The following is a 14,107-nucleotide window of genomic DNA, read 5'->3' as shown; positions in this document are numbered from 1 at the left end:
AAGTCTTTTGATGGCAAACTAATCACATCTCTCTGCTTTATTCCTGGTAATGGTAACCTGTTTACTCCAAGGAGAAAATTCGAACTATTGCTCCGTTGCTCCGAGTTACTGGATGACATGGTACGCAAAGCTTCAGCAATCTCCGAGAAGGCAGGCCTAGAGTCGGTATCAGTTTACCAGCACCATTCTCTACAGGTTGGATCAGACCAACTAGGGGTAAATGAAGTGCCTTAACAATAAAGAACAACGTTTACATCCCAACCTTTTATGTTTAAGAACTACAAGCTACTTGACAGAATTGATTAGTGAAAGAAATACCAAATAAAGTTTACCAGTATCTCAAACATCATTTAGTACTAATTTTCTTTTGTTAATGAAGTTTCTGTTCGGTCGCAGCGGCTGCTGGAGTAGCTTATTTTATAGTTGCAGACAAGACTGTTTTGGCTAGGGTATGGAAGAGCAACTTCAAGCATGCCCCTAACATTGAGACATGAATTTGAATTGATCTGGCTTGTAGCCTTGTACTCCTCAAGCAGTACTATTGTTCACTCAGCTAAGAAAAAAGGATCCAAAGAAGGGGTGGGAGAGAGTGAAATTTGTATTCTAAGAAGCCATTGTTCCGGTTCTTATGTAATATGTTGTCTATATTTATAAATAAATGTTGGTTTTCATTTACAAGGAGAAGAGACTTAGTCGTCAAGACAACCGAGTGAGTCAATCTGGAGTGTATGTAATGTGTTCTACAAGTGGCATTAACAAATTTATACACTTGGATTTGGATGTGCCAAATAAATTCTTCCCAAATACTGCAAGTTGATAATGTTTCACCAGTGGTCGTTGCATGAGCAGGAACCATCTTTGAAATGGTGGAAGCGGTTTCTGTCTCTAGCAATAATTTCTCTGTTGAAGATCTTTGATATCAGCTTTGTAGCCAAATGACAATTTCCACATACCCTAAGATTTTTTACAATTCTTATTGTTGTCCCAGGCTTTGTACTGATCAATCCAAAAGCAATTGCTAACTTCTCACTATGATGACTCAAGGCCCCTTCCTTCCATTCTTCATCCATGTCCTGAAGCACCTCGGATGTATCAGGTACAAATCCAGCCTTCTCCAAAAGCGTGTCGACTTCATTCAACATGTCATAAATTTCTTTGCAGCGAGGATGCACTTTGTCACTGACGAGGAACTCATGAACAACTCTGTCAACCTCAATAGAGCTGCAACCAGGAACTTTCTTCATTCCCTTGTTATTTAGCAAGGTTCTTATTCGAGCTACATCATCCCATCTACCAGCTCCTGCATAGATATTCGACAAGAGAACATAAACCCCAGGATTTTCAGGCTCCAACTCAAAAAGATGCTTGGCCACGGATTCACCTAACTCAACGTGTTTATGGACTCTACAAGCACCAAGCAAAGAACCCCAGATTGCACCATCTGGTTTCATTTCCATATTCTGGATCAAAGATTCTGCTTCATCAAACAAGCCAGCTCGTCCCAGAAGATTCACCATGCATCCATAATGTTGCAAGTCGGGTGAAATTGCATAATCTTGGACCATTGAACTAAAATACTGACGTCCAAGATCAAGCAAACCAGCATGACTACAAGCAGATAACACGCCGACGAATGTGATATTATCAGGTTTGTATCCTTCGTTGGTCATTCGTGAGAAAAGCTCAAGGGCCTTCTCTGCCAGCCCATGCATAGCTAGTCCAGATATCATTGCATTCCAAGAAGCCAAACTTCTGTGTTTCATACTATTAAAGACTTGTTGTGCTGCTTCTATACTTCCACACTTGGCATACATATCGATAAGACTCGTCCAAATAGAGATATTATCTGAATACTGAAAATTCTTGTCTATATAAGCATGAATCCATTTGCCAAGATCAAGAGCACCAAGGCTAGCACAAGCAGGAAGAATGCTTAAGAAAGTGACATCGCTCGGCTCTATATTTGATTGTAGCATTCGCTGAAAAAGCCCTAAGGCTTCTTTATGGCAGCTCATACGTGTATAACCACCAATCATCACATTCCATGAAATCACATCCCTTTGCTCTAAACCCTCGAACAAATCCGAAGCTGTGTCCAAATCACCACACTTAGAATACATATCAATAAGTGCATTGACAATATGAATATTAAAACCAACTCCATTATCATCAATCCAAGACCTAACCCATTTCCCCATTTCGAGAGAACCCGACTGAGCACAACCTGAAAGGACCGTCACCAATGTGCTTTCATTAGGAACAACATTTGCTTCAATCATCTCTTTGAAAAAGGCCAATGCGTCTTCGTACCGACCAGCTTGAACATACCCTGCAATAATCGCATTCCAGGACACTACATCTCGCACGGGAATTTCGTCGAAAAGTTCACGAGCACTTTCCATATAACCAATGGAAATGTACCCCGTTATCAACGCTGTATAAGAGACTGCATCTCTTAGAGGACTTTTATCAAACACCAAGCGCGCATTACCCAGTTGGCTAGTTTGGGCGTACATGTTAATAAGGGAAGTGTGAACAAACGCATCAGAGTCAAGTCCAAGCTTCAAAACTTGTCCGTGAACCTGTTTCCCTACCTGGGTACCATCCATTTTGGCGCATGATTTCAAAACGAAAGGAAAAGTATAAGAATTCGGGAGAATACCAGACCAAATCATTTTAACATAGAATTCCAAGGCGAGTTCGGGGGTTGAACTCAATGAAAGCCCTCTAATCATAGTATTCCAAATAACTTGATTTGGTTCATCAATGGAGTGAAAGAGCAAAAGGGCATAAGGCAAGTCACCGAAAGGAGAAACGGCGCAGAACTCAATGAGTTTGCTGAGAGCAAACTGGGTGTGGTGAAGGCCAGTTTTGATGATGTGGGAGTGCACTTGTTTGAGGGTTTGGATGGTTTTGCATTTGGAGAGGAGGGAGAGAGATGGGTGGCTTTGGAGGAGCTTGTAAGGAGGGTCTGAAGCAGGGAGGAGATGGAGAGGGAAAGTAGATACGGGGACTGAAGTTGACGGTAACGCCATTTTTCTACTTTCGAGGGATAAGAGTTGGAGGATTTTCCGAAGTTCAGTCGGTCGTTAAAATTTAGACAACCCAAAAAACTATTCGCCGTTGCCGGGGATCGAACCCGGGTCGCCCGCGTGACAGGCGGGAATACTTACCACTATACTACAACGACCGAGTTGCTGAGTAAGTCAGTGTCACTTATTTATATCATGTATTTAGTAAAATGGATAATTCTTGTATTTATTTACCCAAAAAGAAGTCATTCACTACTCCATTCTAAAAGAAAGAAAACATGAACCAGGACAAAATATAATCAACCGATCTCTTTTAGTTTATACCCCATATTAACAAAATCAAGCATCATTACGTTTATATTAGGGTGAAGTAAGAAAATTTTGTTAGGAGATGAAATTAAATTATAATTTTATAATAATAAAAGTAAAATTTCATTATTTTATAATTAAATTTTATTATTTTTAGAAGGTTAAAGTATAATTTTATTTTTATTAATTTAAAATTTTAAAAATATAAATAAAAATTGCCGGCCAGCTACCCCTGGATCATACACCATAACTTCAGCTGTATAATTACTCTTTTTTTTTTTTAAATAGCTTTTTTCTTTTCTTTTTTTAATAATTTTTTAAAGATAACTTTAAATAACTAGTTACTGGTAAATTTTACTTTATAATTAACTTTTATTTTTTAATAATATATTAACTCCATTGCGCAAGTGGGGCATTAACTCTAATTTATATATAAAAAGGGGCCGGGATTGGTTACTAGAAAACTCCGTAACGGCAGGGTTTTGGAGGTTTAGACTTCCTTTTTGGGTTGAAAAACGCCTTGTTTGTTCTTTTAAGATTTAGGGTTTTCAAATTCTCTTTTCTTTTGTTCCTGAATTAGGATTTTTGTGTAAGGCGGCTAGGGTTTTTATTTGACCTTCATCTGTCATCTATTATAATATACTGCATTCCTTCATCTTCATTTTTTCATACTGCTCTTCCTTTACCTCTAGCAAACTTCCCAACAATTTCTTGCATTTTTTTTCCCACTTCTTTTATTAAATTCCATACTTCAACTTTAAGAATTCTCATAGTTTTTTTCTCTTTAAACTCGTTTTACATCCAAATTATCTTCTGGGTACTTTTTACTATTCGCTGAGCATTGAGCATTCATTATCTCCATTCTCAAGTTTTTCGTTTTGGATTCTTTTTTATACTGGTAAGTTTTTGTTGTTTAGTATTTTTATTACACATACCGATCTCATTTTTTTTCTTTTTTTAATCGGATTGTTATATTCATTGAATTCAATCTGGTTTTATTATTTTGTCAAGAAAAATAAGTTTTCGATTTTGATACAATTTTTGGATTTCTTTAATAATTTGATTGTTATCCATTTGAGATTTTGTTGTCTTGCATCTTTGTTAGGTTTATTTGATAGCATTGATCCAATACGCTTTGGCAGTTGATTTTTGGTAGATTAATTAAAAGTTAATAGTCTTGGGATAGAGTTGGATTCGATTGTAAACCTTTACTGATAATTGTCAATATGAATTACCCTGAATCTCGCTCTTCCTTTATGAGAACGCCCCAATCAACTTATGCTGGCAGTGATGCTATTGGGATTTGGCCTGAATTTCCTATGAATGATTGGCAATTTGACCCACATTCAGAATTTGAACAACAACAACAACAACAATCACCTCCCTTCAAAAGACCTAGACATTCTGAGGACAACCAATCGAATATTGTGCAATGCACTCCTACAAATCCCAGGATGCCCTCAAATCCTCCAACCAATAAGGGGACAACTAATATTTTCTTCAAAACTCGTATGTGTGCAAAGTTTAGATTGGGTACTTGTAGGAATGGTGAAGGTTGCAACTTTGCTCATGGCATCGAGGATCTGCGTCAGCCTCCTCCAAATTGGCAAGAACTTGTTGGCGGACGCGAGGAAGAACGCCCATCGGGGAATTGGGATGATGATCAGAAGATAATACATCGGATGAAGTTGTGTAAGAAGTATTATAACGGAGAGGAATGTCCGTATGGGGACAGATGTAATTTTCTTCATGAAGATCCGTCGAAGTTCAGGGATGATATGGGGAGGTTTAGGGAGAGTTCAGCTATTAGCATTGGAACAACAGCTCCTCCCGCAGGGCATGGAACTGCATCCGAGCAATCAGAAGGTAATAGGCCCTTAAACAGCAGCAGTTCAGATCCTTTTCGAGGAAATACGAAGCCTGTTTATCCTGTGTATTGGAAAACAAAGTTATGTACAAAGTGGGAGACAACAGACCATTGCCCCTTTGGTGAGAAATGTCACTTTGCTCATGGACAAGCAGGTATATATGTCATCGTAATATTTTTGCTCTAGCTTGATATCATGTCATTTGTGCCATGCAACTTTTAAGTTTTGACTAAGATAAAATAATATTTAGCATTTGGTAAGTGATTTCTTATTTAGGCTATAACTTAAGGAGTGAACTTACTAGTTTAGTATTCCTTTATTGGTTTTCTAAATTTGATTTTAGAAGAGGTTTCTATATATCAAAATGTGATGATGCTGACAGTTGCTTTAGGTGTTAGTTTTTGAAACAGACCAGGATATTTCATTGTTTGTGGTGTTTCATATTTCACTTTACTGGAAAGTTTTGATGCAGATACATAAATGACCAGAATGCTGCTTTTATTTTTACGCATATTTGCCTTTGCCCAAATTGATGTGTTATTAGTCGTGACAAGTTCTGCTTGTATGAAACGGGAGGAACACCTTTTAAACAAGATATTTGATGGCAAATCTTTATGTAATGCTTGCCTGTTTCTGTAATCAGAGTTGCAGGGCATGAACGGACGCGTTGATGGTGACTACGGGAGTACGGGTTCTGGTTTGACAAGGATTGGTTCCGTTTCAACAAAAATTCACAACCTTCCTGCTAATGATCCACCTCCAGTGACATCAAGTGCCCCTTCTTTGGATGAAAAAGCCCAGGCTAAAAAATGCTTGTTCAAGTGGAAAGGACCTAGGAAAATCAACAGGATTTATGGGGATTGGCTTGATGATATGCCATTGGTACACAATTTGCCAAGTCAGGTGGAGAGCTGAATTCAAGTTCAAGAGCTGGCAACCTTCCTCTTTTCCCCTTAAAGCTTAGAAGTGAATATTATTTGCCTATTCCAATTCTGTCTTAGTTGTTAGCTATGGTGGTTTTCTTTGTTTGGTCAAATAGGGTCTTAAATATAGATTGTTATCCTTCTTTCGTGGGGCTGAAACAAGATCGAATAATTTTGAGTATGAAGAATCACAGCAAGAGTTCAATCGTTTGTTATTAAGCGTCTAGAAATTTTGATTGTCCATGAAAAATGTAGTTAAAGTTTCATAGTAAATGATAAAAGCTTCAAATAATTGAAGCAAAAAGTGAAATTTTGTTTTTGGGCTAAATATGACGTTTCATTCCCAAAGGAGGAATGGGTTATAAAAGGTTAACGAGGACTCGGGATGAATGCTCCATTTGGTTGAAGGGCATTTTTCCTCTAACGCACAATTAGTAGCAGCATTGCAATGGTAGTCGGTACGGGTACATACGTACGGTTTTGGACCTAATGTTTCGATTTGGTCAAAATATTGGTGCGTTTCCATCGATGTATTTTGGCTTATTTTGATCTATATTAATGCGTATCGACTTGCATTGATTGCTATAGAATTTTCATATTTTCTTTATATAATAACATCATTAATAGTTATTAAATTAAGTTATTGAACTTATTAATAATTTAAAATTTAAATTTACATAAATTAAAAATTAGATGATAAATATTATAAATTTTATCACATGTGTATGTACGTAGAAATTATGTATTTAAGACACGTTTTAATTTTAAAATAACATATGATAAATGATGAAACAGATTATTTTTCATCATATGCGTATGTATGTAGAAGTTATGTACTTAGAACACATATGTTAATTTTAAAAACATATAATAAACAATGAAGCGAGGTCATTTGAAACTAATTAATAATATATAAAAATATATGATATTAAAATAAAAAATAGATTAAATTGTGAGCAAAATGAATTTAAACACATAAATGTACCATATTAAGATTACTAAATACACTACAATAATTATTATAGTTTTATATCAATCTTGAATAGTTTCAATTGACATGATACAAACTCAATGAACAACATTAGTAATATATATATATATGCAATTGATGAAAAATAAAATATGCATAATAAAATTAAAATATAAATATTATATTAAAATAAATATTTAGTTTAATTATAAAATTAATATTTTATTTATGGAAATAGTACAAATTTAAATTCACCATTAGTAAATTTTTATTAGATTTAAAAGAAAACATAAACACTCTAGAATAATATAATTCATTGAATAAACTATACTAGAAATTCTCAATTATGGATTTCTTTTTATCACTGTGGAATTTGTTCTTGTTGATCATTTACCATTAAGTTCGTAATGGTGGATCCTGAAGCGCTGTTAACTCTGGTATTAAATAAAAAAACGATGCGTTCCCTCTTTCTTCTCCTCTTTTTTCTCTTAGTCTTTACCGTCGAAAAGATACAAAATTCAAGATGCTTAATCCAAGGGTCGCCAATGTCGTAGAACTTGGCTGGAGTTTATTTGATAGCATCATATTTCGTAAGGATCATAACTCCAGGTCATTTAACACAGCCAGAAGTGGAAGCACCAAGGCCATGGTTTTCAAACTCAGCGTTTTGGCAAGTACTCATCCCTGCACTAGAATCCCAACTTGTCCAACCTATTGGGTGTATCATATCATCCATGTAAGTTTGCATAATAATCACACTCGATCGAGTCCTCTATGGACGACCGCGATATGCTGGGAATTGGTCTTCCACCGACTCAAGCTTGAGACCTGGAATGATTTCGCTGTCCATGATCACAATCACTACCGACTGATCCGAATTATTTCTTTTTTTAGCCGTAACGACAACGCTTTGCAGTCCATTTTATGGCTTTCGGACAAGGAATGTGCAGCTCTGGGAGGCTGTCGTTGCATCTCCGAATATGAAATTGATTGTTTCAGAGATGGTGCAATCCAAGAAGATTAGCGTTTGCCGAAAACATAATGCATGTTTTGGTAACTATCCATCGAACAGTTGTAGAACACTCCAAAATATGATTATAACCTGAACGCCACCTCTTACGCTTTCAATGGCTTTGTTGAGTTCTATGTTTTTCCGCAAAAAAGGTGGTCTCCTTCAACAGCTACAACACAATATATACAATTGCAATAATATAGGGTTGGTTAATAATGTATTGTAGCATATATATATATATAGTATTACTGACCGTAGCAGTGAAGTAGGTTGTGGGGTTTTCGTCGGAACTGGTACTAGTATTACCGATGATTTTGGTTTTACCTTTACCATCTCCAATCAATGCCACATGCGTCTTATCGGAGCTGAATTCCACATTCTCCACATAAACCCTTGCCTTAACATGTGTGACAAATTTGTGGGGATTTTTTGTTTGGCTTCATTAATGTTTGTGATCTTTGTCCTTAATATAATTAAAAATGAGTAAATCGATTGAAAGATTAATTTATCGTTTATCAAGTTTAATTGGAGAAATGTTTTATCTTGATTATTAGAGCGAATGACTTTCGAAAGATAGAGACATTAATGTAATTGACTACACTGATAATACATCGAAAATGACCCAAGTAGAATAGATCCTAGACCTGTTTATAGATTCATTCACTTGTGGCGTTCATAGTGTAACATATATTAATTCTAAGTGGATGATTGACTATGTATACGTGACTCGTATACTTTATTGTAAAAAAAAACTTGAGTTCAAATACAAAAGAAACTGAAAGTTGGTACGTTGATATATTAACTTCTACGGCATGTAGCATCATTCCATAATTGTGAAATTCATAGCCCAATAAAGGGTAAATGATATTCTCTCATCGACATTACATGATAGATGAAAGTTAATATAGCCACGAGTTATTTATTTTTTTGATAAATGATTTGATTACTATTATAATAATTAACTTTTAATGAAGAAATATGTAATGGTTACCATAAGATAAAAAATTATCATATTAAGAGAATGGATTTATCTTAAAGAGATTAACAATATCATATAAGGGTAACACACTTATGACAAAATTATTGGACGAGCGCTTATTGTGTAACTTTCGTAATGGTATATAATAAGGGATAACTCAGTCATGACACTTTAATGCAATGATTTCGTGACTAAATAATGTTGTAATTAATAGGTGAAAGGTTGGAACTTAATTACAAATTATTTGATCCCTAATTATATATATGTCCAATTAGTCCCTCCACTAGCTCGAGATAACAAAAATGAATTGCATATATAAACAAATGAACAATGAAATAAGAGTAATAGAAAAAATTTGAGTTGAATATATAAATTATAAGTGTTAGATAAAAATTCAAGAAACACATATAATTGGACATAATATAAGGAAGACTCAACATGGCCTTGTAAAATACAAGGGGCGATAACCCTAGTGTATTATACAAGGTGTCGTCGCCCTAATAGTACTACTTAGAGTAGAAGTTGTATTTTCTATTAAAATATTATTATTTAATCGAGCCTTATTTGAACAGAATTCTTGTATCGTTTCTTTAAAAATAGGAACTATGTAATAAGTAATATACATCGCTTTTCATATGTCGTTATTTTGTTAGAAAATAGTGGTAATTTAATTTAAAGAGCATTCTATTTTCTGAGAAAAATGCATAGTTTTTTGTTATAAAGAGAATTTACTTTCCTACTCAATGTAATAAAAAAATTTCATTTCGTGACTTGGTTCGTGTTGCTCGAACCTACACTCAAGGCATTTCATGATTTGAGGATAGCAAAGAAGGTTGTTTAGTAGAAAGCGATGATTGACTTCAAGTCTGCCTTGTACAAAGCACATGTATACTTCGGTTAAAATTTATTACTATAAATAACATAAATGACTCAATTATATATATTTAAACATATGTTGTAATTAAAATAACAATTTTCTTAACCGATTTTTTACAATTGGTATCAAAGTTAGGTTGCGTTATGTTTATAGTATAAATTGATATCGAAATTTCTCTCTCATCTCATGCTTGATTAAATTGAGATAACATGTGACATTCTTTAAATTGTATGTTTTGTTTATGGTATATGTGGATGAATGTACGAAATTATTTCATTTATGTGATTAAATAATTTTGCCAAAAGTTGTGATTTCTAGAAATTAGATTTGGTGTATTTTAAGTTCTACATAAATTTTGAGTTATGTAATTAGATAGTGGGCTATCATCTCTACGCAGGTCTTATTTAATTTTATATTTGTTGTAAAATTAGAATAATCAATGTGAACTAGAAATGGACTAGGAATTTATGTAACCTTAATTTTAGGTGAAACCCGAGGAAACGAGGTGACCAACGATATAATTGAAATCGAACGTGATGACAACAAACCCGACCAAACCAATTGACAAGTGACTGAAAATGGGTCGACCGACGGTGGTTGACGGTGATTGACGATGGCGTCGTGTATTGAGAAATGTGGCCATATTGTAGTAAACATGTAATTATTTTCTATTTATTTGAACGATAAATAAATAAATAAATTTAACTTCACATTTCACTATTATGTCTTTTGTATTTATATCTTTTATATTTTGCATGCATAGCAAAATTGTGACAAGCAAATATTAGCTCATTGATTGTCTAAAATTTAAACTGAAGATAAGTGGAATAGTAAATAACGTTTACATTGCGAGAAAGACAACTTATTTCAATAGATGATCTAAATGAATTTGTAATCTCGTAAAATAATCAAAGTGAACATTTGATTCAAATATTGAGAAGGATTATTATGTTGTCTACAATTCCAATTGGGGAGATGACAAGTATTATGTAATGACACATATTTCACAGGCACCGAAAAAGTGAATTTAGGGCCTCCGTCTTAGGAAAATGAGTTCGTAAATATTTATTAAAAAAATATTTACGAAGTTAGTTATGGGTTGAATTAGATTTTAATTAGGTGAATTTATTTTTAATTAGAAGTAATTAGTAGAAAGGACTAAATTGAATAGAGCATAAAAGCTAAATAATAGAATAGAGAAAGAATAAAAGATTAAATTAGTAATTAAACCAAATTAGTGACATGTGTAAGATAGAGAATAAATAAATGTGTATTTAAATTATTAGTACAAATGTATGTTATATATATACTTACTTATAAATTAAGTAAAAGATATTTACTTATTATTATTATTTTATATTTTATCTATTAATTGAGATAATGACAAATGTATGGTGTGGGATTAATACATGTGTACATGTGTGTGTGAGTACACATGTATTATTTTTTATTTGTTATTATATAGATATTTTGTAATTAAATATTAATTAAGTATATAATGTATTATAATAAAGAATGAATAAAAGAAAGAAAAACAAGAAAAAGTTACAGAGAACCAAACGAAATAGAAAGAAAGAAGAAAAGAAAAGAAAAGAAAAATGAGAAATTAGGGTTTGAAAGCTTGGAAGTTAAATTGGCAAGTCAATTAAGTCCCTTTCTTTGTGATTTTGATGTTTTTGGAGTCTTAGAGTAAAGTACTCTTGAATTTGTGTGGAAATATTGAAAGTTGATAGACTTTTGAGTAGGGTTTATGTTGAATAAATGATGAAATTAGGGATCAAATTGATAGAATTGTTGATTAAAATTGATTAAAGGACTAATTTGTGAACTAGCTATAAGCTTTGAATTTTAGGGGTTAAATTGGAAGAAATTTGAAATTATGGTAAAATGATGAAAGATTGATGGTTATATTAAAGTTTTGATGGAAATTGAATAAGAAAATGATGTGAATTGTAAAAAGGAAGAAGATGAAAATGGTTAGGACAAATTTGGGATTTAGGTAAAAGTTGCATGAAAAGTTATTATTTTATATATAATATGTATGTTATTAATTAATTATAATTATGCTAATTTTCGTAGCAAACAAGGAAACTGAGACGTCGAATACGAAGGGAAAGGAAAAAGTGATCGAGGAATAGCTCGAGAAAATATCGGTTTTTATTATCATAATTCAAGTTATTTCTTATTAAATGTTTAATTTTAATAAATGTGTATGGAATTTGAATGTGAGGTAAGTAGTGATATTTGAATTGAATGAGAATTGGATTTGATTGATGAATGTATACATGTGTGAAATTGAATTGTATAATGATTTGTGGTGAATTTGAAATTGTGATTGAATTGTTATTGCGATGGATTTGAATTCGAATGATTACGATCAACTGAAAGTGAAAGTGATATGAATATGTGATTTTGATACCCTATTAACAAGTCAGACTATGGTGGATATAGTCAGCATGCCATAGGATAGGAAGAGTTCAGGGATTCTTCGACCTCGAGTCGATGAGACACTTAGTGTGTCATATTTACTTCGGATAGATTCGATAAGGCGTTGGTCACCACTTTGCTTCGGCTTAGCCGATGAGACGTTGGTCGTCACTTATTTGCTTCGAACTATCCGATGAAGTGTTGGTCACCATTTTGGTGTGTTGGTTGGATCCTTGTATCTGCCAAAGTCTGAGTCATGTTAATAGGGGAAAATAAGTAAAACAATAAAATCAAATGAATTTGATTAATTGAGTTATTGAATAAAATAAGAAAGTGATATTGTAAGATGGAATGTGAAATGAAATTTGTAAAGAGATTTAAGGCATGAACCAAAGGTTCATGAAGTGTTCATATTTGAAATGTGAATTGAATAATTATATGTGGTTGAGAGATAAATCAAAGGTTCATGAGTTAATTGAAATCTCATTGATGATTTATTAGATCTAACATTGGAAATGATATAATAGAAATATGATAGTTTGGTATGAATTTATATATATGATTTGTATGTATGATTTGATAATTATCTATGCATATTTATAATATTTTATATTTGCTATAATTTGAATTATGATAGTACCACTGAGTATTTCTAATACTCAGCATACGGTTGTTTCCTGTGCATAGGTTAGGTAAAGTTGAAGTTCAGTCAAGCATCCCAGTCAATCCCGACCTCAGCTCAATTTTGGTGATGCATCTATCTTTTAGAAATGTGGCATGTACTAGGTTTGGTTTTTATCACTTGTAAATGCTTTATATTTTGAATGTAAATGTGATGCATAATCTTTAAGAGGTAACAAAATAGAAGAATGAAAATTTGCTAAGTTTGAATAGGTTTGATGAATGTTATTTGATCAAGGTTTATAAGTAAATGTTTTGGGCATGAATTAGGTGTGTTTAGTATATGAAAATAGCTTAAAAATGGTGAAAAATCATGTTTTCACATGGCCAAGTCACATGGGCGTGTGGAAAAGTCAGACTTGCCCAAAGGTTAGTCCCACGGCCGTGTGAATAAGTCAGATCTGCCCATGGGCAGGCCACACGGGCATGTCCCAGGCCACACAGGCGTGTGCCCCTATTCTGAAGGAAAAGTTTAATCCCAAAACACTTCTTAAGTATATTTTGGGTCTCGTAGGTCCATTTTAGGGACTTAAAAGTGGAATTTGAGAAATTTTAAATTGAAATATAGATTTATGACTCGGTGTTGTTCATTATTAGTGTTTAATTTCGGTAATACCTCGTAACCCTGTTTCGGCGACGGGTTGGGGTTAAAGGGTGTTACATCTTAGCTATCGGAGCAGTAGACTCCACAAGTAGAGACATAAATGTATTCATTGGTAGAATGATACATTACACTAAACCTAAGATAAATTAATTCTAAATCTGTTTGCGAATTATTTTACTTGTGACGTTCATAGTGTGATTTACCTAAATCTTGAGTTAATCACTGACCATGCATATGCAACTCAAGTGCTTTGATATAAGTGGATGCTTATGCTCTAAAGATAATCTAGTCCATAGTCGATATGTTGGGTACATGACTTGTGTATGGTATGGCTTTACTAGCAAGAGTAGAATTCATAATTCAATTAAAGAGTTAATGGTATTCGCTCATTGGCATTGTGTAGATTAATAAATATGGAACGTGGC

At 33.6% G+C, this 14,107-nt stretch overlaps 2 protein-coding genes and 1 non-coding gene across 3 annotated transcripts; 1 reads left to right on the top strand and 2 right to left on the bottom strand.

The window, feature by feature from the left end:
• Nucleotides 1–623: 623 nt before the first annotated feature.
• Nucleotides 624–3,195, bottom strand: LOC108471742 (pentatricopeptide repeat-containing protein At1g08070, chloroplastic). The gene has a single exon (XM_017773316.2). The coding sequence runs from the start codon at nt 3,033–3,035 to the stop codon at nt 825–827; it is 2,211 nt and encodes a 736-aa protein (XP_017628805.1). The 5' UTR covers nt 3,036–3,195; the 3' UTR covers nt 624–824.
• Nucleotides 3,119–3,190, bottom strand: TRNAD-GUC (transfer RNA aspartic acid (anticodon GUC)). Its single transcript has one exon. It is a non-coding gene; the product is annotated as a tRNA-Asp (tRNA).
• Nucleotides 3,196–3,778: 583 nt separating the features above from the next.
• LOC108457129 (zinc finger CCCH domain-containing protein 39) lies at nt 3,779–6,460 on the top strand. Its single transcript, XM_017756031.2, has 2 exons — nt 3,779–5,363; nt 5,853–6,460. Exons 1-2 carry the CDS (start codon nt 4,568–4,570, stop codon nt 6,122–6,124), a joined length of 1,068 nt encoding a protein of 355 aa, XP_017611520.1. The 5' UTR covers nt 3,779–4,567; the 3' UTR covers nt 6,125–6,460.
• Nucleotides 6,461–14,107: the final 7,647 nt, after the last annotated feature.

The sequence above is a fragment of the Gossypium arboreum genome, chromosome 7 (assembly GCF_025698485.1).
Source record: "Gossypium arboreum isolate Shixiya-1 chromosome 7, ASM2569848v2, whole genome shotgun sequence".
Taxonomy (NCBI): Eukaryota; Viridiplantae; Streptophyta; class Magnoliopsida; order Malvales; family Malvaceae; genus Gossypium; species Gossypium arboreum.
This window is presented reverse-complemented; position numbering and strand designations above follow the sequence as displayed.